The sequence below is a fragment of the Lepidochelys kempii genome, chromosome 25 (genome assembly GCF_965140285.1).
Source record: "Lepidochelys kempii isolate rLepKem1 chromosome 25, rLepKem1.hap1, whole genome shotgun sequence".
NCBI classification, from domain to species: domain Eukaryota; kingdom Metazoa; phylum Chordata; order Testudines; family Cheloniidae; genus Lepidochelys; species Lepidochelys kempii.
Window position 1 is genome coordinate 11978497 of NC_136404.1, and position 17739 is coordinate 11996235.

Consider the following 17739-nt stretch of genomic DNA (forward strand, 5'->3'; position numbering starts at 1 on the left):
ACCTGAGGTTAATGAATTAGTATTTTGATTTTCCGTGACATTTGATGTTTTCCCTGAGGACAAACATCAAAGTTATCTGTCTCAGCATGAGAACTAGAGTGCTTTAAATGTGAAATTAAATTACTGTTTAGCACTAGGTAGAAATCTCCAAGTGTTAAAGTGATGCATGTGCTATGAGGAAGAGGATCATGTACAAAAAGGTTTCAGAGTAACAGCCGTGTTAGTCTGTATTTGCAAAAAGAAAAGGAGTACTTGTGGCACCTTAGAGACTAACCAATTTATTAGAGCATAAGCTTTCGTGAGCTGTAACTCACGAAAGCTTATGCTCTAATAAATTGGTTAGTCTCTAAGGTGCCACAAGTACTCCTTTTCCATGTACAAAAAGTAATCCTGTTGTAGCTGCAGAGATGGTGTATAGTAAAGCATCTGTCTTGGAAATTAAAAATGTTCTGTTGTTGACCAGAGTCCAAGCTATGGGTCCCTGACAGAGGTTACAGCAGCTGCTATTGAATGGTGGTGTTTTTTCCAGCTACCTCTGTCAAAGATTTTATCCCTAAAGCAATTGCCACTTTTCATAGTGCTAGCTAAGTGAATGCAGGAGGATAATGTCATTATTAGGCCATCTATGATAGCCAGACCTTTCACTGATATAATTACAGTAATTCTTTTGATTATGGCAATTTCTAATCTTTCTGTCACCTCCTTTTTCTTCTGCCTTTTGATTGATAATTTAATGTGTGATCATATAGGCTTTGTTAGCTCAAATCTGCACAGTACTTACAGTGGAAAGGAAGCGCTTTTGGTCTTAAAACATAGTTGGCCAAATTCCTGCTACAAACACATCAGTGCAACCCCACTAAATTCAATGGGATTGTGTGGGTGTAACTGAAGGCAGAATTTGGCCTGCTTTTAAGTCCACTCTATGACAGATTTTGCTGCTTGCCAAGAGTAAATCTATGTAAAATGGCACAGCACCTCTTCTTTGCAGTAGTCTGATCAGAGTAAAAAAGTTTTATACATTTTGAACCAATTGTTGCCCTGTGTGCACCTGCAAGCTTGGTGGTGGTGGTGGGGATGTTGACCTATAGATTTTTACACTGTAGTTTTTGTGAGCCCACTGGAAATTCAGTTCTGCTGTGTTCCTATCCAAGCAACTCTCATTCGGGCTCTCCATTGACTCAGCTCAGCTTCTTGCAGTCTGCAGTTTCAGATAACACAATGACCATGTTTCAATGTATTAAACTTTTAACATCCTCCAGATTCAATTAATCTTATCTTTACAACTCCCAATTACAGGCACTAATTAAGTGAAAGTAGCATTGTAGACTGGGGATATTACATTAATCAGCAGCAGCCTTGTAGACATAAATTAGTTATTTCCCAATCCTTCAGTATTTTCCCAGAAGAAATGGAATGTTTCATTTCCCATATTTAAGGGACATTAATCCCACAAAGGAGTTTTGGATTGGGATTATTTTTATCACTTTTATGTAAGTGATAAATGGCCATTTAAAAATAAAAGCTACTAGCTTTGTGCAAGACAAATGAAATTGTTTGATAATTATACAATTTAAAGTGCTGTCAAAAGCTACTGGGAGCACATTAATATCTTCTTCTGTAATATTAAATGCTACATGTTGTGTTTCTTGGAATTTTTTTAAAGATGCCAGTTTAAATCAGCTTAGAGGCTAAATCTTGAAGCACTTCCTGTCATCCTCTCTCCATTGGATCATGCGCCTCCAGATTGCTATAAGCGGAAATTCACTTTGGTTCCATACAAAGAGAGTTTGGGATATGACTTTCCCCCTGTTACTCTTTACAGTCTGGATAAATGACTCTTCTCTTAGAACTGAGGAACAATATGAAGGGTACTGGCCTATAGAAGAAATGTAGACTTTCTAATGTACTTGAGAGTCCCCATAATAGGTAGGACTGGTAGCACTGCTTATTAGGATTGCCCAGCTCTTCCTTTTTCCGAAAGGAAACAGTTTTCAATTGGCTGTAATTTTGCCAAACTATAACCAGCAACCGAAATTCTTGCACTTCGTAACTTCTAAATGATTGACTTTGTGACCTTCTTTTAATGTTTTTGGTGGTAGTGCAGATATTAAGTATCATGGCCCTCTCTGCCCCTTTCCCAAGAGATAAGATAGATTCTGCATGGTTGTAATGAGAGAACAGGCCCATTTCTAGTTCTGTGTAGCCATTGATGATATTTGCTAAGGAACAGGTACTTTGAACTGAAGCATCCTCTCTTCTGTTTAAATAGAGGAATTTGTAACCTTCGGGACAATCCCTTAGATCAAAAATAAGCATCTAAATTACTGTGCTCCTGTCCCATATGTTCTGCTGAACTTTTGCCTATGTTGAGTGCCTAGATACTACTTTTGATAAAGGCCACATAAATTCATAAAATAGATATATAGCCTAGACCACCTTATCTGTTAAGTTCAGTTTTATCTTGTATGCAACTTTTCTACTAAAGAAAATTTAATTCTGTCAAGGTTCCTCCCCCACTCTGAACTCTAGGGTACAGATGTGGGGACCTGCATGAAAACCTCCTAAGCTTACTTTTACCAGCTTAGGTTAAAACTTCCCCAAGGTACAAATTAATTTTATCCTTTGTCCTTGGAATAACCACTGCCACCACCAAACTCTAACTGGGTTTACTGGGAAATGTAGTTTGGACACGTCTTTCCCCCCAAAATCCTCCCAACCCTTACACCCCACTTCCTGGGAAAAGTTTGGTAAAAATCCTCACCAATTTGCATAGGTGACCACAGACCCAAACCCTTGGATCTGAGAACAATGAAAAAGCATTCAGTTTTCTTACAAGAAGACTTTTAATAGAAATAGAAGTAAATAGGAGTAAAGGAATCACCCCTGTAAAATCAGGATGGTAGGTACCTTACAGGGTAATTAGATTCAAAACATAGAGAAACCCTCTAGGCAAAACCTTAAATTACAAAAAAGACACACAGACAGAAATAGTCATTCTATTCAGCACAATTCTTTTCTCAGCCATTTAAAGAAATCATAATCTAACGCATACCTAGCTAGATTACTTACTAAAAGTTCTAAGACTCCATTCCTGTTCTATCCCCGGCAAAGCAGCATACCAACAGACACAGACCCTTTGTTTCTCTCCATCCTCCCAGCTTTTGAAAGTATCTTGTCTCCTCATTGGTCATTTTGGTCAGGTGCCAGCGAGGTTACCTTTAGCTTCTTAACCCTTTACAGGTGAGAAGATTTTTCCTCTGGCCAGGAGGGATTTTAAAGGGGTTTACCATTCCCTTTACATTTATGACAAATTCATTCTCCATACTTGTTTACTCCTGGGCTTCCCTGCTTTTGTATCACCATTTTACCTCATTAAATCTCATTTAAAACCTTTCTCTTCTATCTTATGAGTCACTCTGTGACATCTTGTGATGCTATATAATAAAAATACTGCAGGAAAAAAGAACTCATTATATGAAGTTGCCAAGAACATCAGCTCCTTCAGTTACAATCTGGCTTTCCTCCTAGAGTTGTATTCATGTTTTTATCAATACCTTTCACACTTTTACATTTTTTTGTTTGTACTTCCTCCTTTCACATTGGATTGGGGCTGAATTATAGTAGTGATGGCATTTGCCCCCACCTGTTTCCGTTCTGAGACTGTATTCTTGATTTGAGATGTGGCATTTATTTTCCTGATGAGTGTTTTGTTTTTTCCTTAGGTATGCCATACCACCAGAGCATGGCAAGCGATTGGAACGCCTGGCAAAAGGTAAGCTTTAGCTGCCACTTCCTTAATGTTGCTGTTGCTGAGACTGAATGTAGTCTAGAGCTGCGCGATGAATTTGCATTGGCTGTACTAGACCCAGAGTCATTGCTGGCCAGACTAAAACTGATGGAAAAACCTTTCATTTTGAGCTTTTGAGACCAAACCACTCTGTTGTCCTGGGCATGAATTTCAATCAGAAACCCATCTTGCATTTCAGTGTGCAACTGATGCCATATTAAAGCCTGCTTTGGTGAGATGAGAGCTCTGTGATCCCTTTATGTGGAGGGCCATCACTAGAGCTGCTGTGGCAGCTTCCCTTCCCCTACTGCAAGGAGAAACTCTGAAGGAGAGTATTGTAGTATTTTTTTGTTGTTGTTGCTACCCTCATAAGTCTGTTAAATACAAACTGCATTTGTATTGATTGTTGCTGAGCATTTTTAATTTTTAAAAAGTGCTTATAAACTCAGTAATGGTGGATACAGGGGCTATAATTATTGGAGTTCTCTCTTCATGATGTATGTAATGACATGCATACCCTTTTTGGTGGCATTCCTGTTACTAGAGGGCTGTTTACTGGACAGATTGTACCTCTCCTTATAATAAACTTCATGTTAAAAAATAAAAAGGTGCGGGGACACAACCAAGGCTAACTGCAACAATGGGGCGCGCTCGTCCTCTGTATGCTATATTCTAGAGCCAGTTATTTTCATCTGATTAAAAATAAGAGAACAGAAGGGGGAAGGGTAGCATGGAATAGAGTTTGATATAGCCAAGTGATATTCAAGTGTAAGTTTTTTCTCCAGTGCATTGTGGAGTCAGAGCTCATACATTGACAGAGCTGGGTCCCATTAACTAAGCACTGCATCCTTTCAATTTAATAGGTCTTTCCCAGCCAAGTACCCTGTAGTAACCTTATGCTTAATACAATGAAAAGAGTTCCCTTCGTGTTCTGCTCTTAAATGTGACTCTAGTCTTAACAGTGACAGTTCATCCAGTTTTCCACTCTTTTTAGAACCACTTAAAAGAGGAAGGTAGAACAAACAAGAAATGTTGGACAGCTTCTTAATATGTAAAGAAAAAGGAGAGAACAAGTAACAGTGACTTCTGCAACATGGTCACAGAATTCATAAAGGGTAGCACCCTATTTATTCTATATGACTTGGATCTGAAAGGCCTTTGCTGATGGGATCCCCTACTTCTTCTACAACCTCCTCCTTCTATATAACCTTGAAGAGCTCCTGTGCGAGACTTGTGTTCCTTTCCTGTGATCATGAGAGCCTGTGCTCACTGAAACTAGGAATCGCCCCATAACAGAATCAGCAGGTCAAATCTGACATCCCTCACATTGTCACTGGATCAAAAAAAGCATCTTCCCTACTCTCCTGAGCTCCACTGATTCAGATACAGTTGTTTATAGGTTTAACCCAGATCGTCTCTATATCCCTCCAAACCAGGAATTACCCCATTTACAGGGTTTGCTCTGGAATCCCTGTTTTACAAGAATGTGTGTCTTGTCTTGTTAGATTCCATAACCCCCTGCAGACTTCAGACATCTAAAGAGCTGCCTGCCAACAGAGCCAATGAAATTGACAACCGGCTGACTGGGGGCATATGCATATCCAAGGACCATTTCCATCCAGGCCTCTTGTACTTTGCTGGCCTCCCAGAGAGCCTCCCACCCTCAGCTGCTAAAACATTTTTATCTATGCACACCTGCCCGATGGCACCAAGGTCGGCCCATGTGCTGCTATCCACCTCCAGTGTATTCTGGCACCAGCGCCTCATTGGTGTGGATAAAGCATAGCATCACCATTTTGGGAGATAATGGTGGTGTGGATTTTAAAGGGGAGAAGACTAGCATGGGAGGATCCTCTGTTTTGGTGACTGGCTCCAGAAAGGGTATTTATACTTTTTTTTTTTTTTTTTCATGGAGTTCTATCTCTTTGTACTTACAAATATTATAGGCACACCTGGCTCTGTAGAGTAGGGAGTCGGTACCAACCAAAGTCCTTGCTCTGGAATTACTAACTAAAAACCAAATTTCCCATTTAGTGAGGCAAGCTTTCAGCTATAGATTTCAAGCAGTCGTTATCATATAGATGTCTCTCCCTTGGTCGGTCATTATGCAAAAGAGCGGGGGAAAATAGACGGTCTGGAAAACTGTTTTCTATTCAATTTTTAATCTGGTGCTAACCACCAAAATACACTTATAATATTAACATTTCTCACTGATCGTCTTAACATTTTTACGGATCATGTCATACCAGAAAAAGCCAATCATAGGTTAAGACTAGTCTAAATGTGTATGGGCTTCCCAGGGGAAGGGAGTCTTGTTCTCTTTGCTTTTAAGAGCCATGTCTGCTCCAAAGCTCTGCATTTCAGCCACCAAAAAACCCCCATACATGCAGATGACATATAGAAATGGAATTTCATACCAGACTAAAAAAAAGTCAAGGGATATTTTCAACTTCTCTTTTGTAATATACTTTTTACTGACAGTGAGACAAAAACCAGTGATGTATTGCTAATGGCCCGGTCTTTCATTTTGGACTCCCCCATTCCCCACCCACACCATCCCTTTAGTTCAGAAAAGAAAATGACACTTTTAAAACTCCCTCTGCACCCCGCCCCCCAGTGTGTCAATGGACTGTGTTACGGAGATATTTGGTACAGTGAAATGAGTTTGCGATTAATATGGAAAATGAATAGCTGAGCTATAAATGGGCTCTCTGGGAGAGTTGTGGTGCCATGTTATTGGTGCTAATCACGTAAAATGGGCTCCTTTATTAGTAGCTTTAATGAGAGCCACTTAAACTGTGCATTAAAAAGAGGAACTGCAGAGAGGGACGACAAACTGGGTGGCAGGCAGTCATAACTCTAATTGCAATGCTTTTAGTGTTTTAAAAAAAAATGTTGTCGGAATCCAGTAATCCTTTGCACTTTCTAAAACCTCCTCCGTTATGTGCCATCAATTTAGTTTTGTTTCCAGGGTTCAGGTTATATTCTCCCCCCCCCCCCCCCATGTGTGTTTTCCCTTCCACCCCTAATTCGGATTGGTTTAATCAGCCATCTGCAATAGGAAACATTGTCTAGAACAGAGGTTCTCAAACTTGGGGGCGGGCTCCCTGGGAAACACAAAATGTATTCTAAAGGGGACGTGAGAAGCTTTAGGGGGAAAAAGTAGTACGGCTCTGCCCGTTTTACCCACAGCCATGAATAACTAGCAAAGCTGATTCCTCCAGACTGATCAGGTCCTCAGATGGCGCTCGGCATTTGACTGTAGGTGGCGCTGGGCATTAAGCTTGCCTAGCATTATGCAAAGCTGTGTGTGTGTTAATGCATTTGCTACAATGTGGTGTGCGTTTCATTGTAAGCGCCGACCACAATCACAGTTTTGCTTATGATTGTTGGTTCTGTTTGAACCGATGCTTTAGTTTTTAATATTTAGTGAGAGTTGCATGTTGATTTTTTTTTAAAATTGTTATATGTACTTGTGTGGCAGGACGGGTGAGGGCGTAAACTACTACAGGTGCACAGAAGTGGGGGGCGTGATCAAATAAGTTTGAGAACAATGCAGTAGTGTTGCAAGTCCAGGCGGGTAAAGGGCAGAAGACCAAGGGTAAAGGGTAGAAGACCAAGGAGGGTGACAAGCTTTATGTAGGCTCGTTATTTTTTATATTAGTGCCTGAAGGCCTCCATGAGGATTGGGGCCTCCCATTGTGCTAGGTGCTATAAAAACATTAGGAGATATGGTCCCTGCCCTTAAGACAGTTTAAGCCAAATGTACGTGACAAGCACTAGGAGGGAGGATGAGGGTAACAGTAATAAAATATACCGGACGGTTCTTAATGTGTGGGGTTTTGTTTCTCTTTTTACTGCCGCCCTAGGCATCATTCTGAAGTACAGCAATTATTGCTGTGTGTGACCTTGGGCAAGTCACTTCACCTCTGTGCCTCAATTCCCCATTTGTAAAATAGAGATTATTGCCCTTTCCTACCCAGCAGGGGTGCTGTGAAGTTAAATCCATTAAAGATTGTGGGGCACTCTGATACCACAGTTATTGGGGGACCATATAAGGTAGACAGCCTCTCAGAGTGAGGATGAACATTTTGATCTTAAATTTCAGACACCATATTATTGGAAATGGGAGTATGCGTAGGCACTGACCAGACAGTATTTGTGAGAGATCCTAGTTGTTAATCACTTTCCTAGGGCTCAGTGTATGATATTTGAGCTGCAAACCTAAGTGGCAGTGCTTTGTGGATAACCTGCAGCAGGTTGGAAGAACATAAGGTCTCAGGCCAGGAAAACCATAGTTTGCAGGGCAGGTGGCTGACACTGGAATTTTGAGGCCCCTGATCATGTATTTCTGGGGAGCACTTATAAAGCATCAGTATGGCCCAAAATGAGGTGTCTTGAGCCCCGTCCTCTCTAGTTTTCGGTAGCGCTCAGGAGGCTGGTCTTCTCTTATGAAAGGGTAATGCTTGTCAGACTGCTATTTTAAGATCACTGTTGTCCCTGTCACTATTTTTTAGGCAATGAGGGCATTGCTACTTATCCTGCCACAACCTGCAATTGTATTCCTGTTGTTTCAACCATCTACAAAATGTTTGGGCAGATTAACATTTTGCTGTTTGTTTGCTGGTTAATGTGTGTATCTTGCTAGACAAATCTGCCTGTGGTGATGTTTTGTTTTCCTCTGAATCCCTCTGCAGGATTTTTCCCAGGAAGCTCTCAGGGATGCGATGCCTTCCTTCGCCACAAGATGACCCTCATTTCACCCTCCATCTTGAAGAAATATGGCATCCCCTTTGACCGGGTATGTACAGAGGCTGTTTTAAGATAAGTCTGTAGGTTTGTTGACAGCCTGGGGCTGCTCTCCTCTGCTTAAAGGAAACAGTTTCAGGGCAGGCAATCTGGGGAATAGAATACTTCATTTCTCAAGGCATTGTTATGTAAAATATATACTATCAGTTAAAGCCAGGTGGCTGTTCAAAAATTAGCATTCAGGGCTTGGCTGAAACAATTTTTTGTAAAGTACTTCTAGTACTTGAGTACCATCTTTCATCTGAGCATCCCAAAGCATTCTGCCAACATAAACATAAGGGTGGAGGTGATGGTGTGTGTGTCTTATTAATTTTGTCCTTTCCATTCCTTTTATGTCCCCATTTCTGAATGAGAATATTGCCACCATGCTTTCTTCTAAGTAAAGTAAGGATTTTGCTAGAGTTAGTGTCTGAGACAGAGTACAGAACTGAGTTGAAAGGCCCCATGATGCTTTGAGATGGAATTAATATCCGTTTGGAAATAAAAGATCCTGGCTCTTGTACAGCGTCAAGACTCTGAATTCATTCAATTTACTGCTCCAGAAGCTGCTTCATTTTTCCTAGCGAAAGGCTGTGATTAATGAAATTTTAAGTGCAATCATCTGACTTCTCAGATGGACTTGCTGTCAGTGCAGTGGAAGCTTGTGAGATGCAGTGTAGCTCTTGTGGTTCAGCATCAGACATTTGACTGGGGCCCAGTTTTCACACACTGGTCCATATTAAATTGCTGTTCATAAGAGGTCAGCAAACTTGAATCCTTAATGTGTTTTCATACTTTCACTTGTGGAGTCCAACTTTCAAATGGAAGCACATAAATGCTTGCTTTACACAGATAAACTCCAGTGGGAGCACCCAAACATGGGATTTGAATATCCTCTTAAGATGCTCACAGTGTAAATTCACTGTCTTGAGAAAATAGATGCATGGTCTGGAGCAATTTGTGGGGAATATGGGGCGTGTCCAAGGGTAATGCATAAGTGGCTGTTTGGGGGATTATTTATTCCGTTTGATAAAGGATTTCGGAAATTCACTGTCCCCACTGCTTACCTTGAAATGTGGGTCCAGAGATCTTTAAAAGAGCACCTGGTTGCTTATTTTGGAGCCTAAATGGCAGCTGAGCTTTGAAAATCTAATTAAGTTTTAGGGATTTCTCCTTTGCACACTTGTATTGATTGAACTCTAGATCTTGCTTCTCAAGTTGTTGTTCTGATATCTTTGAGTTTAGAAACTTGGGCCCCAGTCAACATAATCAGCTGAATTGAGCCTAAAGATTGGTCATTGCTGCATCTCAGAATGGTGATGAAAGTAAAAGATCAGGAACCTCTTACACCTTTTTCACTGTCTTCTAGTAAGAGGAATTTGCCACCATGTCCCTCCAGTTTCATGCTGACTTACTGCAGAAATGGAGCAGCAAATGGGAAAATAGTTTGATGTTTCATTCAAGCAGCCTGCTAGGGCATTATTTTTACGTCTGTCAAAGTCCAAAACTTGAAGTAAATATAAAAAAAATCCCACAAAATTTCAGTTTGTTGTATTTTCCAGGTTATGGTGTCTTCTGCGTCGCAAAGCAGTTGCAATATGCTTGCTTTTCCGTTTACTTACTGGTTGGTGCAAAAGTTACTCTAATGGCTAAAGAACATCCTAAGTGAATGGTTTCTGATCAATAACTAAGCAAATATCTAGTGGTGTTCTTGCAAGAGAGTTTGTAAAAGAAGGGTGTCTCTCTCTAAACTCATCCCAAGAAGGGTATATTGAACAATATGATCATAGGGATAATATGGAAAGTGATTTCCAATTCACTGTTTGGTGAAAGGGCTTTTCCATCTTCCTAGCTGTTATCCCCTTTCCCCCTCCCCCAAATAATTTGATTTGTGAAGAAAAGGAAATGTGCAAGTGTCCGACAGACCAGGCTTTCTACTGAGTATATATAAAAACCAGTGAAATATGAGGGCAGTCTGTCTTGCGCCAGTGTTAGCAGAGTCAGTCTGTCCCTGAATTTTATTAAAAGCCAAGAGAGACCAGCATAAAGAATAGCACCGTTTCGAGGACTGAACTCTCCCTTTAAAGGAGGGTGGGATATTTTAACAGTCTAAATCTCAGAAGCCTGACCTGCAGAAAGGGGTAGGGATATGCTTTCGTAACAGCTTCCCTTTTCCTCCTCTGACAGAGGCACTCGCTGAAAGGCCTTTGACAGTGAAGGGTGTGTGTGTGTGGGGGGGGGGGGGGGGAATCCTTTTTAGTCTGAGCAGCCCACCTCTAGACGAATCCTAACCAGATGAAGCAGTTTCAAGTACAGTATTGTACAGGGGAAGACAAATATTTTTTCTCTTACTCTAAAAAAAAAATAACCAAAAACGCAGGATCCCTTAATCTAAATTCCGGGCAGACTTCAAACAAGTGAATACACACACATTTATAAATCTCTGTAATGGTATTTACTTCTGGAAAAAAAGCAGATCAATAGCAGAGCTTTTTAATAATTAAAAATGTGTATTTCTGTAATCCCCTATTGATTTCTCCATTTATTCTGCAAGCTCTTGCAGAAGTCAGTAAATTCAGGGCTTTCTCCATGAGTGGCAGTTTGTGCTGGCTTTCCCTCAATAGTTATTACTTTTCTACATGGCCTATCCATCATCTTGAGTGCTTTCTAATTTATTGTTGGGATAATGTTGACAGCGGTGACATGGAGGACATACGCTGTGGGCTTGAAATGAAGACACCAGGATGTAGATTTTCTGACAGGAACATAATCTTTCCGCCTTCTTAATTTAGAAATCTCCAGTTTTGCCTTGATTTATGAAGGGGCTGGTTGGGAGGATGCTCCATGAAGCTGGGTAGAGACCGGACTTGAGTTTTTCACCCACAGAAGCCTCTTGGAACAGCTTTTGTCGTAATAGTCTGTCTTTATTCTGATACAGTTAACAGTATTGAAAAGACAAGGGGTTAGTGTTTCAATTCTTTGCAAACTCAGCATTGCTACATTATTAGAAGTGGGGAACTTTCTTTAAAAATATCTTTTTGAATCCTTTCACAGACGTTGATCCATGTCTGCCCCTCTCTGATACGTCTCTAATTTAGTTCTCTCCTATGCATTGTTTGTGTCCTACATCAAGTGAGCTGAGAATAATAAAAATCATTACATAAAATACACAAGAAGAGACATTCATATTGCAAGCAGTATTGTGTGTGCACCATACAGCTCTTTCTTTGTGTGGTGAGGGTCCTAGTCAAATGACTGCCATTAAGTACCGGTGTTCTGCAGTTTGCTGCTCGAGTGTAGTTTAGTCCAGATTGGACACTTCGATCTCTCAGTGATCTGAAGAAGGCAAGCAGTTTGAACGTTGTCTTTTTAAACTTCTTTCCTCCACCTCCTTTCTGGCTGATGCTTCATTTGTTTAATATGTGGTGGATTAAGTCTTGAGGTGCAGTAGGAAGTTTGGAAGGATGTTCGCCTTGTTCATTGAGACAGCCAGAAAGACTATTCTGAGTAGGATGTTGCTAAGTAAGCCTTAAAGGGATGAATTGGGAACCTGCAACAGAGAGAATCTTTTTCTTTCTCCAGCTTTTCAAACATAAGTGGGTTTTGTAGAGCCTGGCTGACGTTGGCACCCCCTCCCCCATCCCCTCTTTTTCCTTTTTGATTTTTGATATTTCATCATATGAGTTTCAACACAATCAAGCCTCAAAAGGTTGAATTTTTTTTAACTTGCTACCTTTTACTATCAAGGCATCCTTTTTTAGGCTGTGAACTAATGAGTTCCTCTTGATAGGAAGTATCTTGAGTATAACTGATAGCACATAACTACTCTTATAGTAAAGGATCAGCCAATACTTTTTGTATTAAAAAGACAGTCAGATCAAATTTTGACTCTTTCTCAATCGTAAAGATGGAGATGCTACCACAGACCTTCCTGAGATGTTGTATTAATGTAAAAGCACTATATCAGTGCTAAGTATCTTTATAATATAAATCTGATCAGCCAGATATTTTTCACTTTTCTACTCCCCAGTAATTTTAAATCACTAGTTTTTGTGGGAACCACATAATTTTGAGTGTTTGCCAACTACAGCTCCCATCTCTAAAGCTTTTTTCCTGTGACTTTTAAGCTCCCTTCAGTTCCTTAAGTCAATAGTGTACATAGATGAAATTAAAAACAAAGTACACATTAATAAGTAGGCAAATAATAGAGTATATTTTTTTCTGTTTCCCTTGTTATGCATGTATAGGTAGGAATGAGGCTAATGTGCTGGGCTGGGTGAATGATGTCATGCATTAGTTTAAAGCTAAACTACATGAAAGGTAGGTTCATTTCCAAGTGGGAGCAGTAACATTATGGGCATGTTTGGGAGGAAAATACAGTTTTGTCTTATCTGTCTAACATGGCTAGACAACTGGAGATTATGCACTTATGTAGACTTGGTGCTACGATTAGTCAAACTACTCACTGTCTAGAAATCTCTAGGGCATTGGGGATGCTAGACCCTGGGACCAATTTTATAATTTTAAACTCTACCCTGAGAGTCAGGTGATGGTGTTTAAACTGAATGGTTTAAAGTGACATGGATTCAGATCTCACTGACAGCTACTATCCATTTTAACATCCTTTTCTATGGAAGTATTTTAATCTCTGTAAAAACAATACAGTGGGGTTAGTTCTACCTTTTATCCAAGAGTCTGCTCCTCTATCCACCAGGATTAACTATTTATAAGCATGGATGATGACATTGTGTGTAGGAAGCTAGTTAATGTGACTGGGCTCTGTGCAAAGTTCCTTTCTTCTTCCATTAGTCTACCGATGCCTGTATGTGTCTTCAGCAGAAACACTTGCTGCTCTTTCAGTTCTCTGTTCTCTGCTTTTATTCTAAAGTTTGGGTTTTTGTTTGTCACACAAACAAGTACTCCATAGAAGCTGGATAGAGTCAAAGTTGACTTTTCACAGATTTCCTTAAGTTTATAACCCTGTTCTCAGACCACGGGGCCACCAGATATCCCCCAAGGGATCACAGTTTTATCTCTTTCTCCTTTATTTTTTCTCAGATCACCCAAGAGGCTGGAGAGTTTATGATCACATTTCCTTACGGCTACCACGCGGGATTCAACCACGGCTTCAACTGCGCTGAGTCCACCAACTTTGCCACACTGCGGTGGATTGACTATGGCAAAATGGCTACGCAAGTGAGTGTCTTTGTTTGGATGAGTAGGTTCTTACTACCTTTTAGCTGATTTAAATAAAAATGAATGTGGAAATGCCCATTAAGATATGCCCAAGAATGAAAATATCATCCAGCTGAGAACATATACTCTCCACATACCAGTTAAGTGTTCTGTTCTTGTTGCTGCCTTTGATTGTCCTCCGCTGTAGTTGAATAGTTCAGTAACTAGGAAGGGGAAGAAAAGACTTGCAAAATAGGGGAGTAGGGTGAGAGGGGATTTTAATTAATCCCAAAGTCCTAGTTCTTGAATGCAAGATGTGCGTTATATTCTGTGGAGAACGGTGCTTTGGTATATGGGTCTTTATGGGAGGTTGATAAGAGACATTTTAATAGGTTTGGTAAATTTCTGCTGCACCCCAACTAAGTTCCACAGGGAACAAATTATCCCAGAATAGCCCATGACTGCTGTATTCTAATGCTATGTACCCAAATGCATAATAAATAAAAAGTGTGCAGCTTGCTTTCACTGCCGAATACTTGAAAACACCCTTTACTCACTCTTTATCTCATTTAGAATCAACTGAAGTACTGCAGCTGTTGGTTCTGGGACAAAACTCTGTAGGGAAAGCTGCAGGGTATCTTCAATGGAAGGTCTTTTCCTGTGTAACTTGTTCCCTTTGACAGCTCACCAGAATTAGAGCTGGTGGCCTTCAGGGTACAGTATATGGAGCATTTGTTTTGATACTCATTTATCTGAGTGTTTAGTAATGGCAGAAAGGAAATACGTTCCAAGCTAATGAATGGAGCTAGTGTATGGCAGAAGTGTTTCAACATCTTGCCCTAAGTGGGTAGTGTTTTTAATGTAGTTAGATCATGTGATGTGATGTGCTCAGATGTGGTGGTGCCATGTACAAAGTATGAATGGGGGTCTGTTATTTCTGGTCCTTTTAAGGATTCCATTCCCACAGGCTATGAAAAAGGATGAATGATTACACAGGTGCTGATGGTGGTTTAGTTTGGGGCTATTGCCCAAAATGTGCCATGTTCCTTTCCAAACACAGGAAAATACAATCTCTGCCCTAGGGTAGCTTACTACAAGCATATCCTTCAGGAAAAGCATAGTTCAGACTCTGGAGGAGATACCTGAACACTAATGTTCATAATGATCAAAATAATATTTTGTTCCATGGATTGGGACCCTGAAATGTATGTAGCTTATTTATAGTGAAGGTTCAGTTTGGTCCAGAAAAGGTAACCGTGTCCACTTTTCCTTAAGAAATGACTTGTGTTTTGTGAGTAAGAGGAGGTGCGTGAAGTCACAGAAGTAGTCACAGAAGTTTTTTACCCTTTTTTCATCTACCCTGGGACATTAGTATGTTTGACAGCTCTCTCACTTTAACATCCCCATCTTCAAGGCATAGTTCCTTCAACCATCTTCCTCCCAACCAAGTCAGGACTTCCTAGACAGGATTCTATTCAGAACTAATCAATGCTGCTCATTTATTACCAGGAGTGGCTGCTTCTTGAGTGATGGGAGGCACTGCTTTCTCTCTAGAGGATGAATATGATGTCTCTCCATAACTCCAATACCAGGCTGTCCAGGAACTTGTGGAATCACAGAAACCATGATAGCTTTAAGAAATGTTACTGTTTATCGTCTCTCCTTTTTTCTTTCAAGTTGTTGTTCTTTATTGAATTTATATCATCTGCCCAAATAGAAACCAAAGCTGCTTGTGACTAACTTCATCCTGAAGAAGCACTTTTCTCTGCTACATCGCCTTCCCCTCACTATTCGGTGTTCTGTGAATTTGCCTAAGCAGGCACAGGCAGACTGGCTGAGACTATCAAATGCCATAATCTTCAGTGTCTGAGCAGCTCATCCTGCAGAAAGCCCATCCCTCTAAGCTACTGAAAGGTGAAATGCCTGTCTCGTTTATTTTTCCAGTAATTTTCAGTCCATGGTCTCAGGGGATCTATTATTAGCTGACACATTTGACATCTGAACTCTGTGCTTGTCCTAAAATAAATTCCCCTTAACTCCACAAACATACATCTTAGCAGAGTTTTTTTTTATTGACAGTTTGGCGGAGATGTGAGGCCGCTTGATGGGAATTCCACTGAGTGCTGATATACCTCAGGGCATGAAGAGAATTCATCAGCCAGTGCTGTCTTGTCTTGTCACATTGTGATCAGTGCTTGTTTCCCTCTATCAGTTTGACTCTGCTTTTAGTCTTGTAGTGGGGTGCTGGTGAATGAGAGCCATAGATGTAGGCACACTCATTCAGATTAGGCTGGGATTAGACACCAATGTAACGCTAGAAAATATAGTCATTAGCCAAGGGGTAAGGGGTAATTATCATTCTTAAGAATGAGTGCCACATCAGAACAGATCAGTTTTACATCTAGTTTGGTCATGTCTCTAGCGGTGGTCAATACTAGCTTCTTCAGGAAGAGATTTAAACCTTCAGACTATGCTTAAGTGAGCAATCCTATACCACGGGACATACTTATTCCTAACCTCCAACTAGTTTTATGACCTGAAGCATGAATCCTAAACTCAGTTTTTAAGACACTACCATTAATTTTCCAAGGAGTGATGATTCTAAATTCACAAAAATACATGCCAAGGAGTTGCAGAGCTTGCGCTTTTGCTACCAGATGGGCCAGGTCATGAAAGAATTAGTATACTTGCCAGTTAGCTATTGCTCTGGGAGGAATGTTAGAAGGAGGTTCTGGCGGTATTGACTGGACAGTAGCTAGCCACTTAGTATACTTTAATTTCATTTTTTAATCTTTTAGGTGCAATTAAACCAAACCTATACTGAAATAATACCCAGCAAACCTGTTTCAGTGCAAAATAAGATAACGGGCTGTCTTAAAGCTACAAAAGCCATGAAATTCATAACAGTATTGACCCAGCTTTAAATAGCTCCTTTTGTGTCCGGGCACAGATGGAGTAGGGATTGGCCAGTATGTCATAAACTCTTCTCGGGAGGACGGTGCATCAGTTAAAAAATTAATCTTAAATTTTTTTTAAAAAACTTACCTCCCTCATGGCTATGACAGAAACTTTCTCATAGGATCCAATGCAGTGCTCTGTCTGAATCAACAAGGTGGAAAGAGAGCTGAAATGAGTGATCTCATTTCAAATATTACACAAGCTGAGCTTTCTTAAAATTCCCACTGTCGGACTAGCTGTGGTTGGGAATCGTGGGAGAGCTAGTATAGAAAATCCATTGCATTTTCATCGTGCATTTTCATTGTCCAGGCCGTCTTTGAACAGCGTTAGGAGACGTACAGTGGTAATAAAAGCCAGCTGCCTGCCAGTGCCAGGGTTTTTACCATAGTTCGCACCAGTGCTAGTGTAATGCTATGAAACTTAAAGAAAAAACTTCTTACAGATAGATCTCCATGGGGTATAAATTCCAAATCTTAACAATAATTTGGTCAATGCTGACATTTAATCAAATGCAGATCTTTACATCAGAAACATCCAGCTAAACATCCAGCTACTATGGGATTATGGAGATCTTGTGTAGTTACCTCCGCTCTCCTCTTTCCCCACTCAAATAGCTAAACCCCTACCCTAGGTTGTTTGCACCCTGTTAGATGTCAGATTATTTATTGAGGTTGTAGACGAAGCCATATTCTGTTTATATCTGGGCTCTGCAGAGTAAGGAAGGGTGGAATGGAAGCCATAACTCTGAGATTGAGTTTTGGAGTTAAAGGAGCAATAAGAAAAGCCTAAAACCCACAAAAGGTCTTAAATAAGTTTTGTATACATCAGACTTAATAAATAAATAAATAAATAAATGGCTAAGTAAATTTGATTTGAAATTTAAAAAAAAATAGTGTTCAGGTCTGCTGTAACCCGGTATATACTAAGTTTCAGTCTGTAGTAAATGTTCCTGGAGTTATAAACCCCAGAAAATGGGGTTTTAATCATGGACATTTTGACAAACCCTTAACTACAGCGGTGCCACCGGGCAC

General features: G+C 40.3%; 1 protein-coding gene across 8 annotated transcripts in view; it reads left to right on the forward strand.

Moving 5' to 3' along the window:
- Nucleotides 1-17739, forward strand: part of KDM4B (lysine demethylase 4B) — a 178456-nt gene that overhangs the window by 72944 nt on the left and 87773 nt on the right. For 4 of the 8 annotated variants that reach the window (XM_073324669.2, XM_073324670.2, XM_073324671.2 and 1 more), the window contains exons 6-8: nt 3723-3772; nt 8485-8588; nt 13634-13771. In XM_073324669.2, the coding sequence (XP_073180770.1) occupies nt 3723-3772; nt 8485-8588; nt 13634-13771 (292 nt within the window). The other 4 variants (XM_073324673.2, XR_012156240.2, XM_073324674.2 and 1 more) reach the window with 4 other exon arrangements.